The sequence below is a fragment of the Centrocercus urophasianus genome, unplaced genomic scaffold (assembly GCF_019232065.1).
Source record: "Centrocercus urophasianus isolate 14NV4802_14NV808 unplaced genomic scaffold, USGS_Curo_1.0 seq_23, whole genome shotgun sequence".
Taxonomy (NCBI): Eukaryota; Metazoa; Chordata; class Aves; order Galliformes; family Phasianidae; genus Centrocercus; species Centrocercus urophasianus.
The window spans coordinates 5854150-5878258 of record NW_024884789.1 but is presented as its reverse complement, the minus strand read 5'-3'; the positions used below and the strand labels follow the sequence as shown (position 1 = coordinate 5878258).

Genomic DNA, 24109 nt, shown 5'->3' with positions numbered 1-24109 from the left:
CTAAGCAACAGCTGATGGATGCTTCCACTGCAGATCAGAATGAGTTTGCAGCACACGAATGCAAGAAAACTCTTCCAAAGGAGACCTAAATCCAGAGATCCCACCGTGCTGGAGGTCCTCACTTTCTAGTGCTATCTGCTCTTCTGTGCATCCAAACTGAAGCCTGCCCATGAGTTGCACAGGAACTGACTCACACACACACCTCTTCGGTAAAATAATGAAAAATGGGAGTTTGCAGAAATGCTAGGCATTGTTTTGGGCTACGCTGGGTGTGACACCCCCAGTCTGTACAGTCAGATCATGCAAAAGCCTACTTGCCCTCTGGATCCAGCAGGAAATGATGCTGGATGATAATGACGCCCCAGCTGAGGGCCATCGTTACCTCAGTGCTTGGCAGTGCAGTGACCAGGCTCAGCACTGGGCACAGATGTGAGGAAGACCTCCATGCTGAAGCAGCGCAGGGACACAGCGTGTCACCTCCTCCCGGCATGTGGCTCTTACCTAGTCACTGCAAGGCATCCCACCCCGCTCTCACGAGGCTGCAGGCTCGCCCTCACAACCCAAAGCTTCATCTCCCCAGCCCACAGCCAACTGGAAGGATCTCCTTTTAGGTCTCCCCTGCTCCAACATCCCCAGCACGAGAGCTCAGCCAATGACTCTGTTCTTCCCAGTAACAAACAAAGCTTCTGCTTTCAGTATTAGGACACACACAGAATGTGGTAGTGCTCTGGGGACTTTCTGGAGTCACTGGTTTTCTCTACATGTAATGAATCCCAGCAATCACGTGCTCATCAAGATGAGGAATCAGAAATGGCTGTGACAGCATTCCAGCCCCTCGAATGCTACCATAAAAGGCTGGGATTTCCTCAAATCTAAATTTACAGGATAGGAACCTATAAACAAAGCGTGTGAATTCAGGTCAGGTAAAGGAATCTGCAGCAGTCACCATGTCTTAATGATGCTCTACTCTTTGTTATGTAGCACCCATATTTTTTAACCAATACAGCAGTTTTTGTTTTCACATCATTCTGTTGATAGCTGCTGGCATGTAAGGCTTCTCCTCCACTGGTCAAGATTCACCCAAGGGACAACTTCACAGCTCTGTGCTTCACTTTAATGCACATCACCTTTAACCACAGGACCTCTCTGACAACTGGGGGATTGCCACTGAGCATTACTACTGAGTGCACAGCGCATATTTCAGGAGATGTGAGATAGGTCAGCCCTGTAGCTGCACCACCTCCACGTCGTTTGTGGCTGCACACACTCACTCACCCTTCCCAAAGGTAAGGAGAAATGAGAAATGTCTCTGGCCAAAGGAGGTGGAGAGATGCACTGGGAGATGTGCAACCTTCACAGCAGAAAGAAGAGGAGGACAGTTTTTCTAAGGTAGGAGCAACTTTGTATGGTTGAAAGCCACAGGTAACCCAATGCACGTTGCCATGGGACAGCAGGAGCAGAAACTTCAGGTGCACATTGCAGGCAGGTTGAAAGGGCTGGCGAGGTGACTCCCAAGACTTGTGTCTGTGACTCAGGAAGACCTGCCATCCTCCATAAGTACCATGCTTTGATCTAGCGAGGATCAGGAAGCTAATGCCAACTGATCCACTTGGATGCTCTATGCTTTCAGCCACGAAGTGAAATGATCAACAGAAAACAAATAAACCTGTAAGAAAAATCCCTGCCTCTCTCCTCTCTTCTCAACTTTAAGCTTCCAAATCCCTAATTTGTTCCGAGAGTTTTTTTCTGTGGTTATGTTCCTGACTCACAGCCAAGATCAGGAGGCCAGTGACGACTGCAAGCACCCGAAGTTCATCTCATCTTAATTTCCACCCATCTTGGACTGCTGGGGGGAGGAAAAGAAAAAGCACACAAAACCCCCACATCATAATATAAACAAACAGCAGATAATGGGCCAGACGTACTCTCACTTGGGAGGCCATCACTCCCTTCCCATGTTAGGTGGGGCTTTTGCTGCATTGTTTCAGGGTAGAAATCCTGCCCTGCACGCAGCCCTACGGACACAAAGGCACGCAGAGGAGATGTAGAATGCAGGCTCAGCCCAGCCAGAGCACAACAAAGGCTTCCAGCCCCTTCTGCCCATCTGTTTAAAGCAAGTCTCTGAATGCCACGTGCACATTTAAACATGACGCTGCATTTAGGCTCAGAAACAAAATGCAAAGACAATCAGAGGATAAGGATGAAAAGAAAACAACTCCATCAAGTGAACAATTCTGTCTTTTGCTCTCCCTTCCTTCAAGTGACTCAAAATGGAGAGGAGACGCGCGCAGCCCAGGCCATCGGCTGCTGATGCGACACTTCTGGGATGCTTATTGAAACCATCTGGAAGCACTGAGCTGCTCGGTGCAGACAGGAGTTTGAAACTATCCAATCGTTTCATATCCAAACCAAAGTCCAGTGTTGTGAATTTCAAGGGAAGGAAAAAAAAAAAAAAAGAAAAAGCAAGCGCTCAGTTGCACCATATGATCTGTAACTCATCCAGATAAAACTTCTCCTCCTCTCCCCGCTAACAGATCTCTTAATGACAAGGAAATCATGGTTATTCTAAAACAGACAGCACTATTGTTATCTGTTTTAAATTACGTTTGCCATATAGTTATGAAACACTGAAAATGATGCAATCTGCAGAAATACTGAGGAGCATTAACATTTTAAACCGTGGCTCTGATAGGAACTAACGGAGCCGCACATGAAAGAATTCTCCCTCTTAAGCAAGTCAAAACCCACTATTGGGCACTAGATGCAGGAGGTAATAAATTTGTCAGACAGCAAAAGAGAATAATTACAATTCAAACTGCTCTTTTCTTCAAAGAAATCAGTTTTTTGGAAAGTGATTTAAAAATTCTACATTTCTGGCCTTGCCAGGAGAGACAAAATAGCCTCCTTTTTATTCCCCAAAACTAAATAAGGCAAAGGAAATCTGCACTCTAATACTGTAAAGCCTGTAAGAGGAGTGCGTCCAATCTGGATGGGAAGGCACATCCTGCATGTCTGGGAGGCAGGTCAGCACTGCAGAGCACAGACCAGGCAAATGCTCCAGCACAGGGTTTGGAGGTGAAAAGGCAGGGGCTGAACACCAGCAGACACCCATGCTGCACTCCTCAGTAAAGATTAAGTGAAAGAAAGCATTTCTCATTCTTGCAAGAGGATTGCAAGACACAGAAGAGGGTTGAGATTGACCCCTTCCAGCCCAGCCTGTCCACCTGCATCATATTTTGGGCTAGGGTGTACCCCTATGGATGGCAAGACCCACCGGTGCCCAGCTGAGCAGCATCCTCTTAAGTGGGCAGCCCCAAAAGGATGGCCATGACGCTGGATTCCCCTATGAATCCAAAAGAAAGAGGTGGCAGGGAGAGGGGTGAGGATGGTCCCCCACAGTCTGTCACATGGATCCTGTCCATGACAAGCACTGTGCTGCTGTAGCCCAATTTAATCCATGGAGCAAATCTTCTGCAGCACCAAAACAAATCTGAGTTTCCAGCCTGGGCATCCCCAACTCTCCTATACGCCCGTTTAAATCATTCAGATCTTCACTCCAAGGTCTGGAGAAGGACATCTCCTTGCAGAGCCACCCTGTGCTTTGGGAGACACAACTGAGCCGAATCCTGCATCCAAACAAAGCTTCGTACAGCTACAGCCCGCGTTCCAGCTCAGAGACATAGCTGCCTAATAAACAGCTGAAGAGCCACGAAGAAGGAACGAGGAGGACTTGGAAAGCTGTCAGACACATGCATACACGGAGCGCATGGTTTGAGAAAACACAAAAACACCTTGAGAGACCTTCAGCCATTTCCTGACCTTCACTTTTCTAGCATTTCTCAGAGGCTTGCTGTACATTTCTCAGGAATTTCCATTGTGCAAATAACCTTCAGAAAAATGCCGAGGCTTTTGTCTGCCATGGAGCATGCCTGAACATCCTTTCAGAGGAAGCAAACTGCCCATCTTATTGCTCCCAAATGGTTACAGGAAAAACACTTCCCACACACGAGATTAGCAACCTCTCAGCTGATCTTACATCAGTCTGCAACATACAGTTCTGCCTTTACCAAAAATAACTGCAAATGGAGGTGGCTGGCTGGCTGAAGTGCTGTAGGAGCTTGGACAATGTCAGATGGTGTTAGCTTCAATTTCACTTCATGTTTTTCGTTTCCAATGTGCAAATTGTATATTCTCACAATGAGAAATTATCTTTGCTGCCATCCTAGTAGCCCAGCACATGGACTGGACCATTGCCAAACTCTCTCCAAATGAGAATGTGTGGCAGGGATAAACCAGGATTTGATCCCCACGTGGCATGTGATTATTGACCATTTTAGTAGCTCTGGGAGCAATGCAGGTTCTGGTGATCCCAGCCTCTGGGATCTGGAAAGATAATGGTGTAAATAAACAGATTTAAAGTAGGGAATTGTATTTATAGAGGTTTTCAAGCTATTGTAAGTATTACAGAGTCACTTGAAATTGGTACATAACATCCCCTAAATACTACAAGGGCTGTGCAATCCACGTGGTACCCAAGCAAGCAATGGCCAGTAACTCATTCTGTAGGGGAGTTAATTTGTCTCAAATACACAAAAGATGGGGATGTTTCATTACCTATAAAGCTGACAAATTGAAAAGGAATTTTTCAATTGTGTACAATGCATAACAAAAAAAAAAGCATATTTTGACATCACTGGGATAAACCTTTGATATGGACTGACACACAAAAAACCCTATGCTCCTTTATATCATAATTACACATTCCAGAAGGAGTAAAGCCTTGCAGTGGAAGGTTAGGATGAGTTTTGTGTGGGAAAGCAGACAGCCTTGCATTTGCAGAGTGCAGAAAACACTGTCTTCCCACATAACAGCTCAGTACCCAGTGCTGCAGGCATGGCACAGGGGCAGGCAGCACTGCCTGAGCCTCACCCTAACGAGATCCGGTCAAGGATAGGTCTCGGGATGCTTCTAGCAAAAGAGAGCTAAAAACAGGGACAGGATAGCAGATTGCATAGATGAATTGGCGGATAAAGCCCAAAATGAGTGACGTACAGCACCAGGGAGTAAAATTAACAGACAATATAAAAGTGACACATCTTTAGCTGAGGAAATTATTCAAGTTTTACCATTCTTTCATGCCTCCACTGTACTCCAATTGAGAAGTAGTGAAGGTCATTCAAATGAACAAATCATGCCAGAAAATGATTCAGCTTCCCTCCCTTTTTCTTTTTTCCTTTTAATTGAAGTTGCTGGGATTCAGCCACCCTAGGAAACCCACACGAACCCTGTACTGTCCCGGCCGGGCACTCTGTCAAAAAGGAAAAAGTTCTCTTTTCTTCTGTCTTGTAACTTGACAATCCACAATCTGGAAGGGAAAGCAGTGCTTGATATAAAGGCACCCACCATATTTCCAGGTCAGTTTTTCACTTGGCTGCTGTTGCAGGCAGGGGCTAGAGGACACTGTGGGATTTGTTTTGCCCCTCTAGTGGCTCCGTTTGCTTTGTGGGAAGGAGCAGCTCCAACCCACCTGGTAAGCAAGATGCTCTGCCCATGGCCAGGACCCTCTCCCCACAGCAATAACAGGCACACCAGCACACCCTCCAGCCTACACTTACGCCCAACCAATATTTCCATACCCTCTCCCCATGTGTTTGGAAACTTGAAACAAAATCCAACACAAAGGTCGAGAGGAGGCATTTGGGTTCCAACTCCTGCCTGGGAGGTCTGCTTTAGGACCACAGGAGTACTAATTTGCTCACTGTTTCATCTGTTTCCCTGGTAATTCTCTGTAAAGAATATTAAACAAACATGTATTAACAGCACGAGAGCCAAGGAAAGAATGTTAATCATGTGAAATAAACCTGTTTTACTAAATTTTGCACCACTTTTACCTCTCTTGTCTAAAGATGGGATTCACCAGGCTCATGAACGAAAGCTTTCTCTGCTCTGTTCAGACACTGCCATAAGCACTGCTACACTCTGCATGTGTTCCTCTGTAACCTCATTTCAGGACATAAAACATAAGTTTAATTAACAGCTAGGTATGTTGAATCATAGCCATTAGAGCGGAATTTTCTCAACTACTGACATCATTCACAAAAAAATGCTATAATATTTATTTCTTGGGTTATAAACTAACATACCCTGCATCTCTCCTATCTGCTTTGCAAAGATGCCTTTGCAGCAGTGTTTGTTGTTGCAGGTATAATTCCTGAGTGGAATAATGGATCCCAAACCCAAAACCTAATCCATAAACCTAACCCAATGGACAATGATAAGTGGGGCCAAAAATGTCAAACAACAGCATTCCACATATCTGGATGTCTACTGCCCGGCTATCTCAGGAGCTGCCAAGGTTTGGAGCTGCAGATAACAGGGAAGATTGCTCCAGGGTAAAAGATCACCTGAAACTCCTCCCATTGAATGCAAGGAAGGGGTTGGGTTTGCTGTCTTGGGAAGAAAAGGGAGAGATGTCCCACAATTCTCGGCAGGCTAAAATCCAAAATGTTTACAGGACTCAGAAGCAAGAAAGCTTGCAAATAATCAGCTGATGCCTGTCCAATCAATGCAAACCAGTAATCACAAATGGGATGAGGGCGGATTATTCAGCACAGTTCTGCACAGAAAAAATACCCTTTCTAACATGAAAAGGTTAAATAACCTTAACGAGAAGCTCCTCCTATCCCAAGTTAGAATTGCTGACTGCTCAGCTAGTCCTTTTGGCCATTATGTAGCATTAATCTCTGTTTCTGAAGTCAGCCTTCAGGAGAAAAAAAGGCAACTTCAGAACATGCAAAAATTAATGAAAGCCATATGTGGGATACTGTCATTATTCCATGTTTATAAGAGGATCATGTTTTGTTAAATGGGCTTATTTAATGCAGACACATAAGAAAAAATACCCAGCAAAAAGATCTGAACGCTACTGAAAGAAAAATATTTTCTTTTGTTAACCCAGGCAGCCAGTAACAAGCAAAATAACACAACCTAAACTAGAATACATTATATATCATAGTGTAGCTTTGTTTACAGCTTCACCAACAGCTTACAAAGTTCTCTTAAGTACAGAAAACTCTTCTAAATCCATTTTACCCTTTTAGACCCTTTTCACTCTGTACTGTATTTAAGCTGGGACAACCTAAAAATCAGTGGCTTACAGAAACATCTGTTGGTACAGGCAAACGATTTAGCCTTTCTTGAGAGCTGTTGTTATTTCATGCTTTCTTTGGCTAGGAGATTTGGTAAGGCTGGAAGAAAATGTTATTTGGGCTCCTTCCCTGATTTTGTCTGCGCAATGGCTGCAATCAGTGTCCTGTTCTCCCTCTCCTCTGTGCGAGGTCAGGGAAAAATAGTCAGAATGCCTCCAAGTTAGAAAGATGATCAGATCTGATCCTGGTCATCACCCTCAGATTAAGGAAACAGCTCCCAGACTCGCATAATTTCACTCACTCACCTAAACACTGGTCTGACACCTTCACTGCTGTGGATGCTTGCTGTCCCGTACCAGCAAGCAAACCTCACTGCAGCACGCCCTGCTGCCCGTCTCTTTGGCTGCTCCTCCATTTCTAGCAGCGTTAACAGTTAACCCCAGATCTTTCCTGTCTCCCTCCTGCTCTTTCAGTATGGGATCCAGACCTCAGCCAATGTCCTCCGTAAAAGGATAACACATATTTTAAGAGCCAACCTGCCAAAACGTATTCTGTGTGCCAGACAGCATTACTTACCAGTCAGGGAACACGCAATGCTCATAAGAAGACATGCAGAGAAACAGAATGTACTTTCCTTGGGAGACTAATGCCTACCTAAAAAAAAATATCTAAACTAAACCAAAATATCCTATTTTTAAACTGGTATTCAAAACAGTACGCTTCTATATCAAATTCCGTTTTCTGGAAAGAGAAGGAAATAACTTAAAAAGCATTTGAGTTGCTCTAAAAATCATTTCTTAGTGTACCGAGTTTCCTACTAGAGTTTCCTACTAGAGCTGAGAAAGGCAATCCCGAGAGCACAGATGTTTCCCCTTGCTCTTATAAGAGAGTACTTGTTTAACCTTACCTTTAAAACGTCACATTCTGCTGCCATACACTCCTACATCCCAGTGGGTATTGACTGAATTGTGCCAACCCCTGCCCAAGAGGCCGGGCAGAAGAAAAGCCAGTTTAAATAACCATCGCTTATCTAAAGCAGGAAGAGCCCCAGGTTCTCGAGCAGAGGAGATCTTTCAGCTTTAAAGAATCCTAGGATCTACTCCAAAACGCAAATTTTGGTTGTCTGGTGCGCTGTGAGGATTTCAAGCCCAGAAAGAAGTTATTTATTTAGTCTATATACTTAGATTTATAACAAAGACAGAGGATTCATGTACACTGTTCTGGGTGCCTTTTGCATCATTTACAGCACAAGAAGTAAACCTCAGCTTCCTCAGAGATAGCAAACAAGTCATAAACAAGCCTTGACAAGCAAATCAAACACAGTCCCTCAAATATCTACTTGCTATTAACAAATGAACTTTTAGAGGTTTCTCTCAACAGTCTCCCCAAAAAGTGATTAAAATCAGAAGCTGCAAAATGCCCTAAAGCCAAAGTCACTGTGATGTGAGTATGGTCTTGGGACATTACTGCTGAGACTTTATTCAGCTGTAGGCTACAGCACTGCCCATCAAATCAAAACACAGGCTGCAGTTTCTTGTTCTCTGTCATTCTCTTATCTCTTCCCTTTTTCATACCATGGGACCCCAGCCTTTACAGTCAACAGCTCCTTTCTGGTATCCAGAGGTGAGAATATTTGAAAACTGTGCAAGTTCTTATTCTCTTAAAAGGCTCAAAAAGATGCCTGGATGCTTTTTACTCACTCCTCACATACATGGCCACCTCCCTCTGGGCAAGCAGGTAAGAATGCACTTCCTCCCCCTGTTACAGTAGAAGAGTTTAATACCTATCTCTTCCTCCTCCCCCCTTAATATCTATATTGTGAAACTAAATACCAAGAAACACATATGTTATTTCAGGAGACTTTATCAACCCAGTCTTGTCCATGTCTTTGGTAAGAGTACTGCATTCTGCTAGGTAACATTTTGGAAGGGCAGAAAAGATTTCTAAATTCCCAAGAACAAGAGCTCAGATTGAAACCAACATGAGAAGTGCACCTCCAGACTTTGAAAATGTGTACTTTGGAAACAATAGCCCTCCTAAGCACTTTTGGGCATTCAGCGCATCCAGCTGTGTTAAGAAACTAAGCAAAAGTTCAGAGTCAAGTAAGTCAGGATTATGATCTTCTCGTGATTTATGGAGGTAAGCACAGTCTCAGACAGAACAAAAACATGTCACTTGATGCTAGGCAGACTCATTACCAGGGCTCAGACTAATGAGTTAGGGAGGGCAAGGCTTCACGTTCCTGCTCTTATCTCACCAGCTGGAAAGCCCATGTACAGGAAGGAAGAACGTGCTCGGTTGTCAATGAGGTGGGCAGACTTAGTGCCACGGTACCTGCAAAACAGTGTTGCTGCTCCCATAGCAGCACAGAAGATGCAAATGCTTCAGGACAGGGAGGCACGCTGATTTGACAAAGGTGCTGTGCTTTCTGTTCACAGAATGTGCCTCCACGTAACTAAGTGCATAAATAAAGTGAAACTGCTATTGTTGTGACTGCAGTGGTATTAGGGTATAAATCCTGGGAGAAGCATTGTCTAAGTAGGCTGACACAATCACAAACCAATCACCTGTCCTTTCCAGATCCGAAATAACAGCAGTGTTAACTCAGGTTGAACACAAGCTGGTAACAATCACTGCAACTTTAACTGCACAGACAGAAGAGAAAGCAAACAAGATAACCCAGAAATATTGGTCCTATCTTCTGGACTATCCTCCTGGGCACAGCTACTGCCTTCAGTTTTATCGAGTACATTGCTGGCACTAAAAACACAGTATGCAAGCAGGGAGGGAGTAGCTAAGCTAACTACTGCTTAAGAGAAAATCAAAAAGTTGGTTGCATCAAATACATGCTTATATAGCTATAAATGTAATCCATAAGCAAAGCAGAACAGGAAGATGAAGGACAAGAACTTTGTTGGCTGGAAGAGACTAAGTTGAAAAGAAAGCCTGGTTTAAAATTTGCTCCTGCCCACTAATTCCAATATAGCTGATAAAGCTTATTTTATTAAAGCACTGCAAGCTCTGCTGCATGCCTGTTACAGCCTCCATGTTGTGTTTTTTTTCTTTTCCCAAAGACAAAGTCCAAACCCCAAACCCAATCCTTTCCATGCCAGTGAAGGCCTTTCATTGCAGGTGTCATAGGCTTTGTTACCAGCACCTCTGTATAGACCTAAGATATTCTGATCTACTGCAACATTTGTCACCTTGCAGTTCCAAGCTGAAAACTCCACCATTAACACAAGGCCAAATTTTACTGCACTGCTGCTCTGCACCAGAGTACACGCTTATAGATGAGGCAGAAATCAGCAGGAAAACTGACAAACCCTGAAAGCAGTGAAGCTGCTCAATATGAGGAAGGACGCTGCATGGAAAGACAAACATTTTGTATCACTGAGGCTTTTATTTCATCTGGGGTTCTAACAGCAGCCTGTGACACAGTCGAGTCATCTGGGGCCTCACAAGATGTACACATGATCCCAAGCAGTAGCAGTAGAGATGCTGGAGGAAAAGAATCTGGGATTTCCACCTCTGCTTGAAAAGAACACAAGGGAAGATTGACCCACCTAAAAAGGGTGGGGAAAAAAGGACCGAAAATGATAACAGAAAGGGGAATCTGTGCATCTACTGCAAGGCGAAATGCCTTCTGCTTCATGTTTCCATGGAGAGAGTCTTAACAGCACTGGGTAAAATGCCAAATATGTTTTCATAACAATTCACAGTGCGTGAGTGGAAATACTGAAACAGAAGAAGTATTCTTTCTGATCAGCGCTCTAGCTTTGAATACAATCCTCTCTTATTTGTTCTTTACCCTTTTCTTCTTCTTCACACCATTCTTTTCATCTTTGCTGGAAGACCATGTCAAAAATGCCATGCCTGGAAACTGGGGCCTGCAGTCCTTCATCTGTGTCCCAGTGAGTGCTCTCTGATCATGCTGCTGGGTTCATCTTCTAAGACAGGAGACAGCATGCAAACATGCAGCCCATCCAAACCCCCAGGTAACTCAGTGTAACTCAGCATTTCTCCAGTAGATCATTCAGAGCTGCAGCTTATCACTCCATAGAACATCCAGTTCTTGATGGAAACTTCAAGCAACAGAGAGCTCATCTTTCCTGAAGTATTTACTCAAAAAAATAACTCTTTTCATTCCTGAAAGCCAGAACTGTCATTCCTATAGTTTCAATTTGATTAGCCTCATCTTTTAAACCCCGCATCACACCTATGGCTCTTCCATCAGAGCTAAGAGTTGGAAGGAGTCTCTTTTCCATGAAAATGGTTCCAGCTCAAAGGAGGCTTCTCTACATCACAGGGCTCCAACTTCAAACTTCCAAAACGGCAGCATGGAGCAGGGTAGGTGTGCTGAGAAGGGGAAAAACTCAGTGATGCGATGCACCAGAACACCCATTTGTCATAATAATGCAGTCCATGTTTGGTCTCCCATGTTATCATCTTAATTTCCTCTATATTTAGTCTAGGAATTTAGTGTGTGGTAACCATGTCTACCATACAACAGTTACACCACAAAACTTCAAGGGATTTCGAACACAAATAAAAGAATCCATGTGATACAGGAGATTGAACCATTTGAAAACAGAGTGGTATTTTTCTCCTCAAGGTACAACACTCACTGCCAACACTGCTTTGCCACAGACTCTCATACATCCATTAATATATGTACCCATACTTTCATGGCTGCATTAAAAAAAATGAATACTCCAGAATCAGGATTTTCTATGGGAGAAATCATTTAGCTCTGTGTTTTTCAAACTTGGGAAGTAAAGGAGACTGCAGTGACTGAAGGGGAAGGTGTAGGGGATATGAAATAAGTCACCACCTCCACGTGGCTCACAAAGGAGCCCCATTCATCTGCCCCATCCTGCTGGCTGCAAGCAGCATCTTTGCATCCAGTTGCAGATTTCACTTGTCTGCCTTCCTGCTTCTCTCACTACCATCCGTGAATCCTGTGCCTGAACTTGGAAAGGGCTGCCCTGAGCTGAGGATTAGCAGAACTCAGGACAAAAAGGAATTAGAACTGCAGTTCTTAGTGAAATTAAGTAAAGGACAAAATCACAGCCACTGTAGTTGCACAAAAGCCTTCCCGCTGCAGATTTCAAACCACAAGCAATAGTAAAGGCCAACAGCAATCCCAGGCTTGTTTGAATTGCTTTTTTTTCCTAACTTTACATAACACATGCTATAGTGTCAACAGCTTATGCAGCAATGCACAGAGTGTCCCACCAGAAGCAGCCCACAGCACCAGGTGGGCTACTCTGCAAAGCAATGAACAAACACAGGAGTAAGCATCTGATAGAAATTCCTCCCAGCCCTCTTGAGCCCTCAGGGACACGCATAGGATGCCAGTGGGTGTGAGAAAGGGCCCTGCAGATGGCCAGCCCAAAGCCCTGACCAATGCATTTGTGTCACCACCTAGCACTAATGCCAGGCTCTGGGCAGGCTCCTTTTTGGCTGGTTTGCTGTTGTTTTGTGTTTGTTTTTTTTCTCCCCATGTTTACTCTAGTTACAGTACAATATTTACAAAGAGAGAATTACACAAGTGATGTTGAAGAGGCAGGCTAGGCCACAGCCTATTGTTAGAGCTGCACTTTCCACCATGGCACTCTGCTTTGATTTGTTTCCAGCACTCCAGTCACTCGGTCTGCAGTTCCCCCATGCTGTTGGGAGCCTTCCTGTGCTGTTGGGAGCCTTCCTGTGCTGTTCTGCACAGCCTTTGGGACACAGGAGCTTGCAATCATGCAGCTGCAAACCATCACATGGTATGGACAGATGCATCAATATAGGCAGACGTACAAATGCACACAAAGCAAATTGGCTTCAGTGCGCACAGGCAACCTGAATTTTGGTGAATAAATCCTAAGCAGATCTGCAGAAATTAAATGACAAGTTTCACCATTTTTCAGCATCTCTCTACTGCATGACTCCAGCACTCCTCCTCTCCGAGCAGCAGCTACTAGAGGGGGTGATCCCATACAACACCTTGGCCATGATTGTCCTCACTTCTCTGCTGACACCAGGGATGAGGGATAAGTAAGACTACAGCGAGGGGAAAGCCAGACCTCGGGATCCACCATGCTTAATGTCCATCCTTATACCTACCCCACTGCACAAGTCTGTCACCTACAAGTCCTTTGCCACCCAGTCCATCCCTTGCCCTCTTCCTACCTCCAGTGCATGCAGGTGAAGCATACAGGACCCTTGCATGAAAGAAAGGGAAAAAATTATAAAATTTCCCACAAAACCTAAGGTCCTACAAATCAAAACGAAAGGACAACAATGGACCTGGGCTCTGCCTCAATGAAGGTCATCTGTCTTATCCATAACCACTTCCCGAAGAGGTTTTTATCCTCCCTACGTGATCTTGCAACAGTTTCACGATGATAACAGGAAGTTTTCCCAATATCTAGCCTCAATAATTTTGGCAAATTAGCAAATCAGTAAATTAAGCTGCCATGGAAAGGAGCTTACACGTTGGAAGTCTGTTAGATTGCACAACAGTTTTCTTTTAGTTACACCGAACAAAGTGAGTTCTTTCAAACTCTTCTCACGTTTCTCAATCTTCTTTCTGGACACTTTCCAGAACCTCTGCGTCTTCCCTGGAGCAAGACACAAAACTGGACTGGATGACAATGATGAGGCCTGCAAAGCACCGCACATGAGTAAGTCACCTCCTGTGTCTTAGGATGACATTCTTTGCAGAAGCCCAAAACAGGATCCGTCTCTTTTGCAATAGCATCTCACTGATAGTCCACACTTCATTTGCAGCCCTCTAAAAATCCTTGGTCATTTTCTATTCATCACTCTCCAGCAATCCTGACTTAGTAAAGCGAGTACTTTGATTTCTTCTCTGCACACTTTGTATCTTTCTTCATCTCTTATCTGGATTACCCTCTGGTTGTTCAAGGTCACTTTGAACTCTAACCCTGCTCTCTCCAGTGCTTGCAACCCCTCCCAACCTGATGTCATCTGAAAGCTTTATAAACACATTTCACTCTTCCAAACCATGACTGAAATATTGCAAGCTCTCCCCAGAAAGCTGCTCTATTACAGCAGTACTTGGATGAGCAGAGATCTGGGAGTGCAGAACAAGCTTTGTGCCGCACAAAAACATTTTGCAAGGACGTGTTTATCTGGTCAGCTGCAACCTCTGAAAATACAGATGTTCATTTCAAAACTAACTCATGTGGTGAAGGTAGGAAACATTAAAGTTAATAGGATCCGTGTAATGGAATCAATACAAGAGAGAACCATTCCCCAGTTAATTGTGTTTTTGTGCTCTTCCAGCTACAGTTTGTCAGCCACAGGCTCAGACAAAGGAAAAGGAACCCAGATGAACCCCAAAGTGCAACATTATCCATGCAGCTGCATGAAGACAAAGATTCAGTGATGAATGAATTAAAACTGATTTCAGTGAGCAGCACAAGAAGAAAAGGACAGCGGGGTAAATCTCATCCCACCTCGCTTTACTTTCATACCACTGCAGCCACCAGGATCCAATTCCCAATTACTTCTGATATCGCAGCATACAAAAAGCCAAATCAGCTTTCCCCTTAAAAGTTAAGGTTCTGAAGTCATTCAGTGTACAAAATGCTAAAGTCTGATTTTAATAGATCCCATCAAGCTGCTCCCAGCCCCCCTGAGCTCCAGCAGAGCCTCCCGGTGAGGAGCGCTGGGGTTTGACTGCACCTCCCATCCAGCACAAAGGGAACGTGGAAATTCGTGGTACAGTTTCTATAGCTGAATAAATACAGCCGCTGAGAAAACATTCTGGAGAAACAGACACTTTAAAAGCCCGTTTTAATTGGAAAAAAAATATTTTTCCATTATTTCCTTTTCAATGTTTACAACCCTACAAACCATTATTTTCCTAAACAGTTTTCAGCTGCAGCTTTTCCATGACATGCACAAGAAGCTCTCTCAAGCAAAGCCTTCTGAACAGACTGCAGGGAAAGCATGTGTATCTTATACTTGTAATACTGGAGCACGCTTCTTGGCACCAAGAACCCAGACAATGCTACGCTTCCAGAAACCAACACACAAGAACGAATTTTCCCTCTTCTTTTCCATTATGTTTTATCTTCTTGTTATTCAGCCTGATTCCAATATACAAAGTTTCACCTGTTAGATGCCGATAGCTTTTAACAGCCCCTGTGTACAAACAGCTGTCCACATCGCCTCGCAAACAACATGGTGCAAAACTCTCCCTCACAATCCAAGGGTTAACACACTTCCCAGCAACTTATCCCAAGTTCCTGCAAGCAGGGGGAAGGCTGTTGAATACCTGCAGCTGCAAGCAGCGTTTCTATTTGCAACACGTCCAGAAAACCACTTTTACTAACCACAAAATGGCCCGGTAATGAGAAGGCAATGAGCACCTGAAAGACTTCTGGCTACAAAAGAGTCAGCACTAAATAAAGCAGAGGCAGGACGGGGCAGGAGAAGCGCCTTTCACGCCTGCTTTCACTGCTCCACTCCCTGCTCAACCTACATGTGTGAATTAAGCTCTATTTATAAGCCTTCCACCCATTTTCTTTCTTTTTTTTTTTTTTTTTCAAGCAGCCTTAATATAGTGCAGTTGTTATTTTGTTTCTGTCGAACTTAGCAACAGGAAACAGTGTCAGTCCTGCAGCAAACTTTCCATTCTCCTGACACTCCCATTCCTGCACCAGAAAAGCCAGATTTCTAAAGAGGTGTTTGATGGGGCGGGAGGGGTGGAGAAGAAGAGAAGAAAGAACGCACAAAAAATCCCCATTGCCTGTCAAACATGCAAAATGGAAGCCAGACTCTGTGTTTCTTCCCTTTTCCTTCTTGTTTCGGAGGCTTGAGATGAAATGCGGGGAGCATTCCCGGGTTCTAATTTGCACTTTCTAAATATGCCATAAAGTACTACCAGGTACGTGAGTATTAGTCACGATATCTCTAATAAAGGGTCAGTAAAACAACATCTGCGTCTTTACCCTCACGCATCCCATTAATGAATATCAGACACACAAATGTTACCTCGAAAAGCCATTAGTTCTAGTCCCTGGCTAAGTCGTTGAGCAAACAGCTACAGAAATAAAGCCTTCACTTGTTAAAAACAAAATAAACCTGATTTTATTACATGCTTTGGCAAGACTGTGCTGCTGCCTAAAGAGCTTTACTGTGGGATGAGCAAAGTTTTTGGTGCTCCACCCTGCAGTGTTAACTCATCTTTGCAGTGCTTTTTTTTCTTTTTAACAGCTTCATCATTGCAGGCTGACACACAAACACAGCTGCTCAGCAGCAACATGCAAGAACACAGGCTTGGAGCAATTCAGCATTTACAAAATACTTTTCTTCAGGAACAAGAAGCTACGTATAAAACGTAGGAACAAATGCGCACACAGCTAAGAAAGGTGAGAGCAAAAACTCAGCTCTTGGTAAAGCAGAACACACATTAGGGGCTTTTTAAACCAAAATCACATTCCTTTCAAGCCCAGTATTTATATTATTATTGCAAAGCAGAGGGGCCAGGGGAAACGGCGAAAAGGACACAACTCATTTTGGATCTCCAACACAACCTTTTGCTGTCATTTCCCCTATCTGAAGAATCCAGGGCTTTCCCTCCTCTTTGTGTATCTTCTATTCAGAATGTAACTCTGTTCATCCAGCACTGCCTCATGAGGAACCTTTGGGGCCAATCTGCACTCCTCAGACTGGAACAACCTCTCCGTGTGGCTTCACCCAAAGCGTGCTAAGTACACAAGAGCTAAAAAAGCCCATGCTATTTTTAAAAGGCTGAAACAAAACGTGACCACGACTGACGATGTTCAGCCCTGCAAAGGCTGCAGAAGGAAACCAGAGCTTTGCTGACCACCTGCAGCATTTCTTTAAAAGGCACATAAAAAACAGAAGGTGAAAATGCACAAATGACACTCACCGCTTCCTCGCGCGCTGCGCTCTCTCTGGGGTCCTTCATAAAATCCACCTCATCTTCAGTTTTCATTTTCAACTTCCCTGTGAAAACAGAGGGTTTGCACAGGCAATTTAAAACAAACTCCTTTCAGCACTGCTGAGATTCTTCTGCTTATTCAAACCAGCCTCACAAAAAAAAAAAGAAAAAGAAAAAAAGAACCAACAACAAAAAACCCAAACCCCTTCAACAAGTCCATCTCACTCCCAACATCTGGTTTCATTCCTGACTTTGCTGCTTGTTTGTTATTAGTTTTAACAACTGTCGTGTCTGAGCTGAAGGAAACACTGAGAAGAGCACAAGCATGGGGAGAAGCACGCCGAGCAGTCCTGGGAGGCTCTAGGTGAGGCTGAGCACATCCACGTGTCTTTCTCCATGTATTCACTTGGCTCCCATCCCTCCAGTAAAAGAACTGAAGTTTTTTTTGCTGTTTTTGCTCTTACCATAGCCTGAAGAGATTGCAAGAAATGAGCCTTGCCTTCTCCATTGATATTTTCAGTGCTATTTTCAGTGCTGATAAATCGCAAGCTTCAGAAATTCAGCCCTGCCTTAAAGATGGTGGTTAGGATGGGGGACCAGGAGGGCAAAGCCTTGTCTGGTGGGGTTCACCAAGTCCCAGCTGATTCCCACTCTTCACCAGCACTGTGGTACAAACACCATCCCAGCTGCTTTCTTTGCCCAGCAAAACTACAAAAGCTTTCATCAGTCACCACTCCCCAAGGGTTCCTTCCCTTCTGTGTACCTTTCCCTGGCATTAACATCAAAGCTGTAAAAACCTCTTTCCCCCAAGCCAACACCTCTCACAACACACGTGAACACAAAGAATGAACATAAAACCAAAAACATTTCAATGACAGGATTCCTGTCTGCAAAGCAGTGTGTCCAACAGACTCATTTATGTCTGTGGCAGTGCCATGGCCATGCAGCCCAGGCTGAAGAGCAGTGCAATGATTTGGCAAAGCCACCCATGCGTTAGGGCTAAAAACCCTGCCCGAATCCCATTCCCTTTCTGACTTCTACGAAAAACAACCAATGAACATCAACACCTGAAGGGAGATGCACATTTCCAGTGACTTCTTCTCATTTGAGGAAGCAATTTTGCAAGAGGTTTGATCCACGGCCACTGGAAAGCTGCTGTGACCACTGCTGCCGATTGGCTTTCCATCTGCTTTTGACTCTGGTGTCTTAGGAATATTTGCAAGGCACTACTGACAAACTCAAGTTGGCATAATTTCATCGCAGTGAGTTTGAGTACTGCTACAGATAGACTCTCAGAAATGACACAAGTTTCTGAGAGTCCCGTTTATTAGAGAAGCAGAAATCATAGTCATGGGGAGAACAGCTTGGGGTCACAGCAATGCCATGGTGAGGAGAAGCATATCCTGACAACATGTCCTCCATACAACCGAACAAGCTACTGAGTTTCCGCTTCCCCACCGGACAAACACTAATTACACTTCCCTCCCTGATCATGGACAACCCAAGCAGTGTCTGTGGCACTGCGCTGTCCTGAACGTAGTGGCAAGAATTCTGTTCCTTGTGAGGCCATCAGTTAGCATTTCAGCTCAATTCTTTTGCACTCCTCCACTTGCACCTGAACAGCTAGAACCCCAAAGCAGAACCTAGCATTATAATATTATAAGAGGCTTCTGGGGGCACAGAGCACCTTATCACACACATAATCAGTGTCATTTCTTACCAGTTCATCCTGCTACTCTACAAGGGAAAGGAGCCTGTAGCAAGCACTCATTCATGGAACCATAAGGTGAAATATAAGGTGATACACTTCTACCTCGCAATGAGTGTTTGTTTTCAAGATCCATAGCAAGAACATCCAGGAAATCTCTCCCAGAAGAGGCCTCAGCAGTAACAATTACAGTATTTGTTAATGGCTATAAGGCACCAGACCCCAGCTACACAGCTTGACTTCACCGGAGTCGCCTGCTGTCAAGAAGCTGCATCAGCTTGGAGGCATTTGTCAGCACAGCCCTATATAATTACAAATACAAACTAAAAAAATTAAAAATCCAATTTTTGATTTGGAGTCATGGCAGCAGCAGTACCAGCTGATTGAGTCTCTGATAAATTAGCATGACAATAAGCCTCTGACCACACGCGTTTCTGAGAAATGGCCTCATGACCTACACTTCCTATGAGAAGGCTCTATTGTAGCCTATTGAGACAAGATTTGATTCATTCTGAGCACACCAGCGACTCACAAAATGCTCCACACAGCCCCAGACTGCGGGGAAAACTCCGCAGGACTGACACAGCAGAGAGGAATTCACACGGAGCCCTGACAGACCAAGGACACAAAACACACACACAGAGCAGGCATCAACACGAGTGATGCATGCAACACCAGCAAACACCCCTCTGACGTCTCCAACTAATATTTTTTCTGCTTCAGTTACTGTCCTATAGGGCTTTTGAGTCCCTTCTCCTTTAAAAACTCCTCTACACAGCCTCATGCCTCCAAGAACCCAACCAGAGAGAGATCTGAGCTGTAAGGAGGCACAATCCAAGCAGCTCCCCACATTAACACTCCCAGGTGTTGCCTTACAGCCACTCCCATCCTATTGAAACTTCAAACTGCCAGAGCACAAAAACAAATTTCCTTCTGCAAGCAGCTGTCTAATGCACCTTGACGCCATCCTAAGTATTTACTAGTGAACTCCTGAGTAACGTTTACTGATTCTCTCTTGACAAGTCAACTTCCTAATGCTCAAAGAACTCGAAGAAAAAAACATTACTAACAGAGACCCCCCATAAACCAAACCTTTCCCCCACCCCCAGTTATTCTGCCTATGCCACCCGTCTCTCCTGTATTCAGACTAAGGAAAAGCTCCCAGCATCACGTCAGTGAAATACCTTAGAACTTTAGAACTGCATGATTTATATCATAGCAGATTTGCTTTTAAATCATTTCTATCTTATTGTCTGCTTGCTTGCTTATTCAGTGCTGGGAAAGAGAATGCACTGTATAATTATCTCATAGCAAAGAAAAAAACAGCAACTGAGAAAGTTCAGCCACTTGCATCCAACAGCTGCTGGAACAGGTGGGATGCAAAGGGAAGCCCAGCTGCACTGAATTCACCTACAGTTTAACTCCAGGCTGCAGTGACAAGCTCCTTTCTCCCTCCTGCAATTCATCCACTTGTTCCCCATCTCTTGGCGTTACCTGAGGCGGTTTTCTATCGGCTCATGCAGCACAAAAGCAGGTCTGAGCTGTGCCCACAGAGGCTGTGCTCCCCACCATCACACCGCTCCCTCCCAGCAGATCCCAGCAGTCAGGCGCTGACTCCTCGCTGCATTCCCACCCTGCTGAAGTGCACTGGGAAACACCCGGCTGTTCAGCCCGACAAAAGCCTCGCAGACAGGAAAAGGCAGAGGGGGCAGGGCTGGCCCTCTCTTTAAATGACCTAATGCCACCAATTAGGAAGTGGCTTTGCACAGTTCAGAAGGACACCAGCAGCTGTTTCAGTAAAGGAAAGAAAATGCAAGGCAGCGCTGCTCAATCTTCTGATTTCATGCTAGTAAAACTACAGGGGGAAAAGTGAAGGAATAGCTCAAATTAGCACTAAGCAAACAAACCTCAAGGCCCAAGAGCACAGCATGAAAATACGGGAGTCTAAATATCTCTCCCATTCATCCCTTCCCCAGAAGGGATGTATGTGCTGGAAACCCTTCTGCACAGCTTCATATGACATGATGTCCTTTCCAGGCCTCAAGTGCCAGCCAAGTGCCATCCTTTTCAACTCCAAGTTTAAAGTTCAACCCCAAGTTAAACTGTAGCTTCAGTTTTCTCTCTCAGATGAGGAGGAGGAAAAAAAAAAAAAAAAAAAAAAAAAAAAAAGCAAACTCCAGACACCTACACTTCCCCTGCACAGCAGCCCCTTGCACTCACTTCCCTTCCTTTGCTGATGTGATGCTAGAGGCAAACCAACAAAGGAAAGCTACGCAGCATTAAAGGAAGTGATTTTCCATACCTGTGGCAGGCTTGGTTCCGCGAATGGCCTGGCTGACGTCCTTTCTGGCAGAGGATCTTAAATCTGCCTCTCCGTTAAGGCCAGCTGCCACATCCACTGCAGGCTGGGGCTCAGGCCCCACTTTTCCTTCAGCTGGTAAGCCAGGAGATGAAGGGGTCTCAGCTGCAAAAACTACGGCATCAAAACTTTTTACCATTTTAGGAACTTTATCCAGAGAAGAGCCATCATCTGCCGAAACTGAACTCTTTACTCCCACATGCTCGGGTGACTCAACAGCATTGAAGCCAGAGGAGCAGGGTGAAGGGGTTGGCTCCGATATGCCTTGGCTTTGCTTACCCTCAGGCTGTGCTGTGACCAACCCCTGTGCTGCTGTCGAAGTGGGAGCAGAATCGCCATCACCGCCCGGACCCATGGTGTCACTGCTGGAGTCACTGTCACACGTGGGCTCCTCCGCAATAGGCTGCAGCGTGGCTCTGGGAAGGACACTTTCCATCTCCCCCTGCTCTTCCTCATACCCTGTGATGGAGGTTACCGCTGCTATCTGCAACGCTTCCTCAGCCTCAAAAGCAAGGCTTGGGGCTTCCATTGCCAAAGCATCCTTCAATTCGGGGGTGCTGCTGCGCGGGGAGACATGTTGCAGGTTTGGACCACGCTCCTGGGGCAGCCCGGCATCCAGACAAGGGTTACTCCCTGCTGCTGGCCCAGTTCCTTGCATGATGCTATCTCCTGCTCCTGCTGTCCCAGCCTGGTTGGGGCCCAGCTCCTCCAGCCCAGCACCCGCATCACTGCTGGCTGCGGGCCTCTCTGCACTGCCGACAGAGGATTTCACAACTGTGGCAAGCAGATTCTCCGACAAAACCTGCTCCTGGCTGCTGTTGGAGACCTCCCTCTCAGCTTTGGCTGTGTCTTCTCCTTCAGCATGAGGCTGTAGGCTTTGCTTAGGAGGGCCTGGGGCCCCCGCATAGTCCTCCAGCACGCCGGCCACCCCGCCACGCTCCTGGCTGTGCGGAGGGGCCAGCTCAGCCGATCCTGCTGCCACTTCCTGCTTTTGTTTAGATTCTTCATTACGAATTACAAAGGGTGTGCCTACAAAATTATCCTCTGTACAGTCTGTGCCCTTGGAACACGGAGGTAAAACAGGGTCACTACTGCACAGGGGTGCCTCCTCTCCAGGAGGTGCCACTATAGCATCTCCTGTCCGACCTGAAGCCAGGTCCCCTGCATCAGGATGGGGCATCCCTTGCCCTGAAGCAATTTCTGTTCTCTCTTCAGCTTCCGAAGGCTCCTTCCCTGCTGAGAATGTGCTCGCATCCTCCAGAGGGAGCAATCTGGGCTCCTGCACACTCCCCTGAGTGCCATCCAGCTTTAACTTGTCCCCTGTTTCATCATGAACAGTAGTTTGATCAACAGGAGGGCAGCAGCTAGCAACTTCCTGAGCTCTGTCTGCAGAATCTATGCTTCCTCCCTCTCTGCTGCTGCTGGTATCAGTTCCCACTGGCGCCTTGCTGTGGGCTCCACTGCCCTCCACAGCTTTGCCTATACACTCAGCAATGTCACCGCTCCCCTGGCAATGTGTGGGTTTTTCACTGCTTTGTTTAGTTCCACCAATATTGCCATTTTCAGCTCTAGCATCAAGGCCATCAGTTTCCACGCTGTCTTCCAGGGAGGGTGAGCTGGATTTGCCATTTGTGCTACCCACTTTCACCTGCCCTTCAGGTTCCACACTCTCCCTGCTGTCTTGGCTTTCCGCATCAGGAAACACTGGCACACACACAGGTACCTTCACTCCATTCACTGAAGGCAGCGGTGCCCTGGTGCTCGCAGTGACTCTTGGCCTTTCCTTGACACAGGCACCACCTTTGCTTTCCAAAACTCCATTGTTTACCAGATCAGTGCCTGACACTCCAGTCTTATCATTATCGCCACTCTTGCAAAGACCAACAGAGACATCAATGTCAACATTTGCATTTGTACTGTCACACTCCGGTACCACTCCCACATTTGCATCCTCCCCACCTGCACATTCAGTGCCATTAAAGCCATCAAGCAAGGGCTGAGCAACACTTGCGGGTTCTTCCTCAGCTGGCAATAGTTCTCCTGGATCCTCAGTCCTCGTTGCAGGGGTCTCAGCCATCCCATCCTCTACCTGCTGCTGGCCCGGCGCCCTGTCAGCTGCCCCAGCACAGTTCCTGCACTCGGTCTGGCCCATGGCCACATCCACGCCCTCTCGGGAAGCTGGGGCTTCACCGGCAGTTTCAACCACAGCAACAGTACTTTCAGCTGCACACTCCTCAGCAGCACCCACTTCCTGATGGGTGCTATCTTTACTGCACAACCCGGCTTGATCCAAAACAACTCCAGCAGATGTCATTCCAGCTTCCTCATTTGTATTTCCACAGGATGGGAGATTTACAGCACCGTTGACGCCTGCACACGGGCTGACTGTGCAGCCGTTCTCATCAGATACAGTCCCGGAGCTCTGAGCAGAGGCTGGCCCCTCCTCTTCCTTTTTACACAACGTCACCGTATTTTTGCTTTCACAGGAGCACTCTGGGCTCTCCACCACCCCCAGACTCAGCGAGCCGTTTGGTGCATCAATAGCACCAGTTATCAGTGACCTACTGGGGCACTCGTCCTCCTGGTGGGCTTGGTCTGAGAGCTGCCCACTGTCAAGGTGAAGGACATCAGATGGACTTTCCTTCCTTCCTTCTTCTGGCATTCCTCCTAGGCTTTGAGATGAAGCAGTTGAGTGACCAACTGGCTCAGCTCCATTGCCACAGCTATTTCCAGAGGCTCCCAGTACAATCTTCGTCCGCTTCCTTGAACTCTGTTAAAAAGCAAAAAGAAAATTTTGATTATTTTGCTCTGTCACACTCTTACACTGTATTCAACATGAATAAGACCTATATCTTAACAAACACCTGTTTTATGTGGCTCCTGCTGTACACCTGCATGACGCTTGCGACCCCTAGGGCAGAACCACAAACATCACATATTGATTTGCTATGCAGTAATACTAAAATCAT

General features: G+C 45.7%; 1 protein-coding gene across 5 annotated transcripts in view; it reads right to left on the bottom strand.

Moving 5' to 3' along the window:
• The window catches only part of AKAP13 (A-kinase anchoring protein 13), a 192575-nt gene that overhangs the window by 68130 nt on the left and 100336 nt on the right, over positions 1-24109 (bottom strand). For 4 of the 5 annotated variants that reach the window (XM_042824004.1, XM_042824005.1, XM_042824007.1 and 1 more), the window contains exons 8-9: positions 21084-23910; positions 17062-17138 (exon numbers count right to left, since the gene is read on the bottom strand). In XM_042824004.1, coding sequence (XP_042679938.1) covers positions 17062-17138; positions 21084-23910 — 2904 coding nt within the window. The remainder of the gene's footprint in view (positions 1-17061; positions 17139-21083; positions 23911-24109) is intronic. The other variant, XM_042824009.1, reaches the window with a different exon arrangement.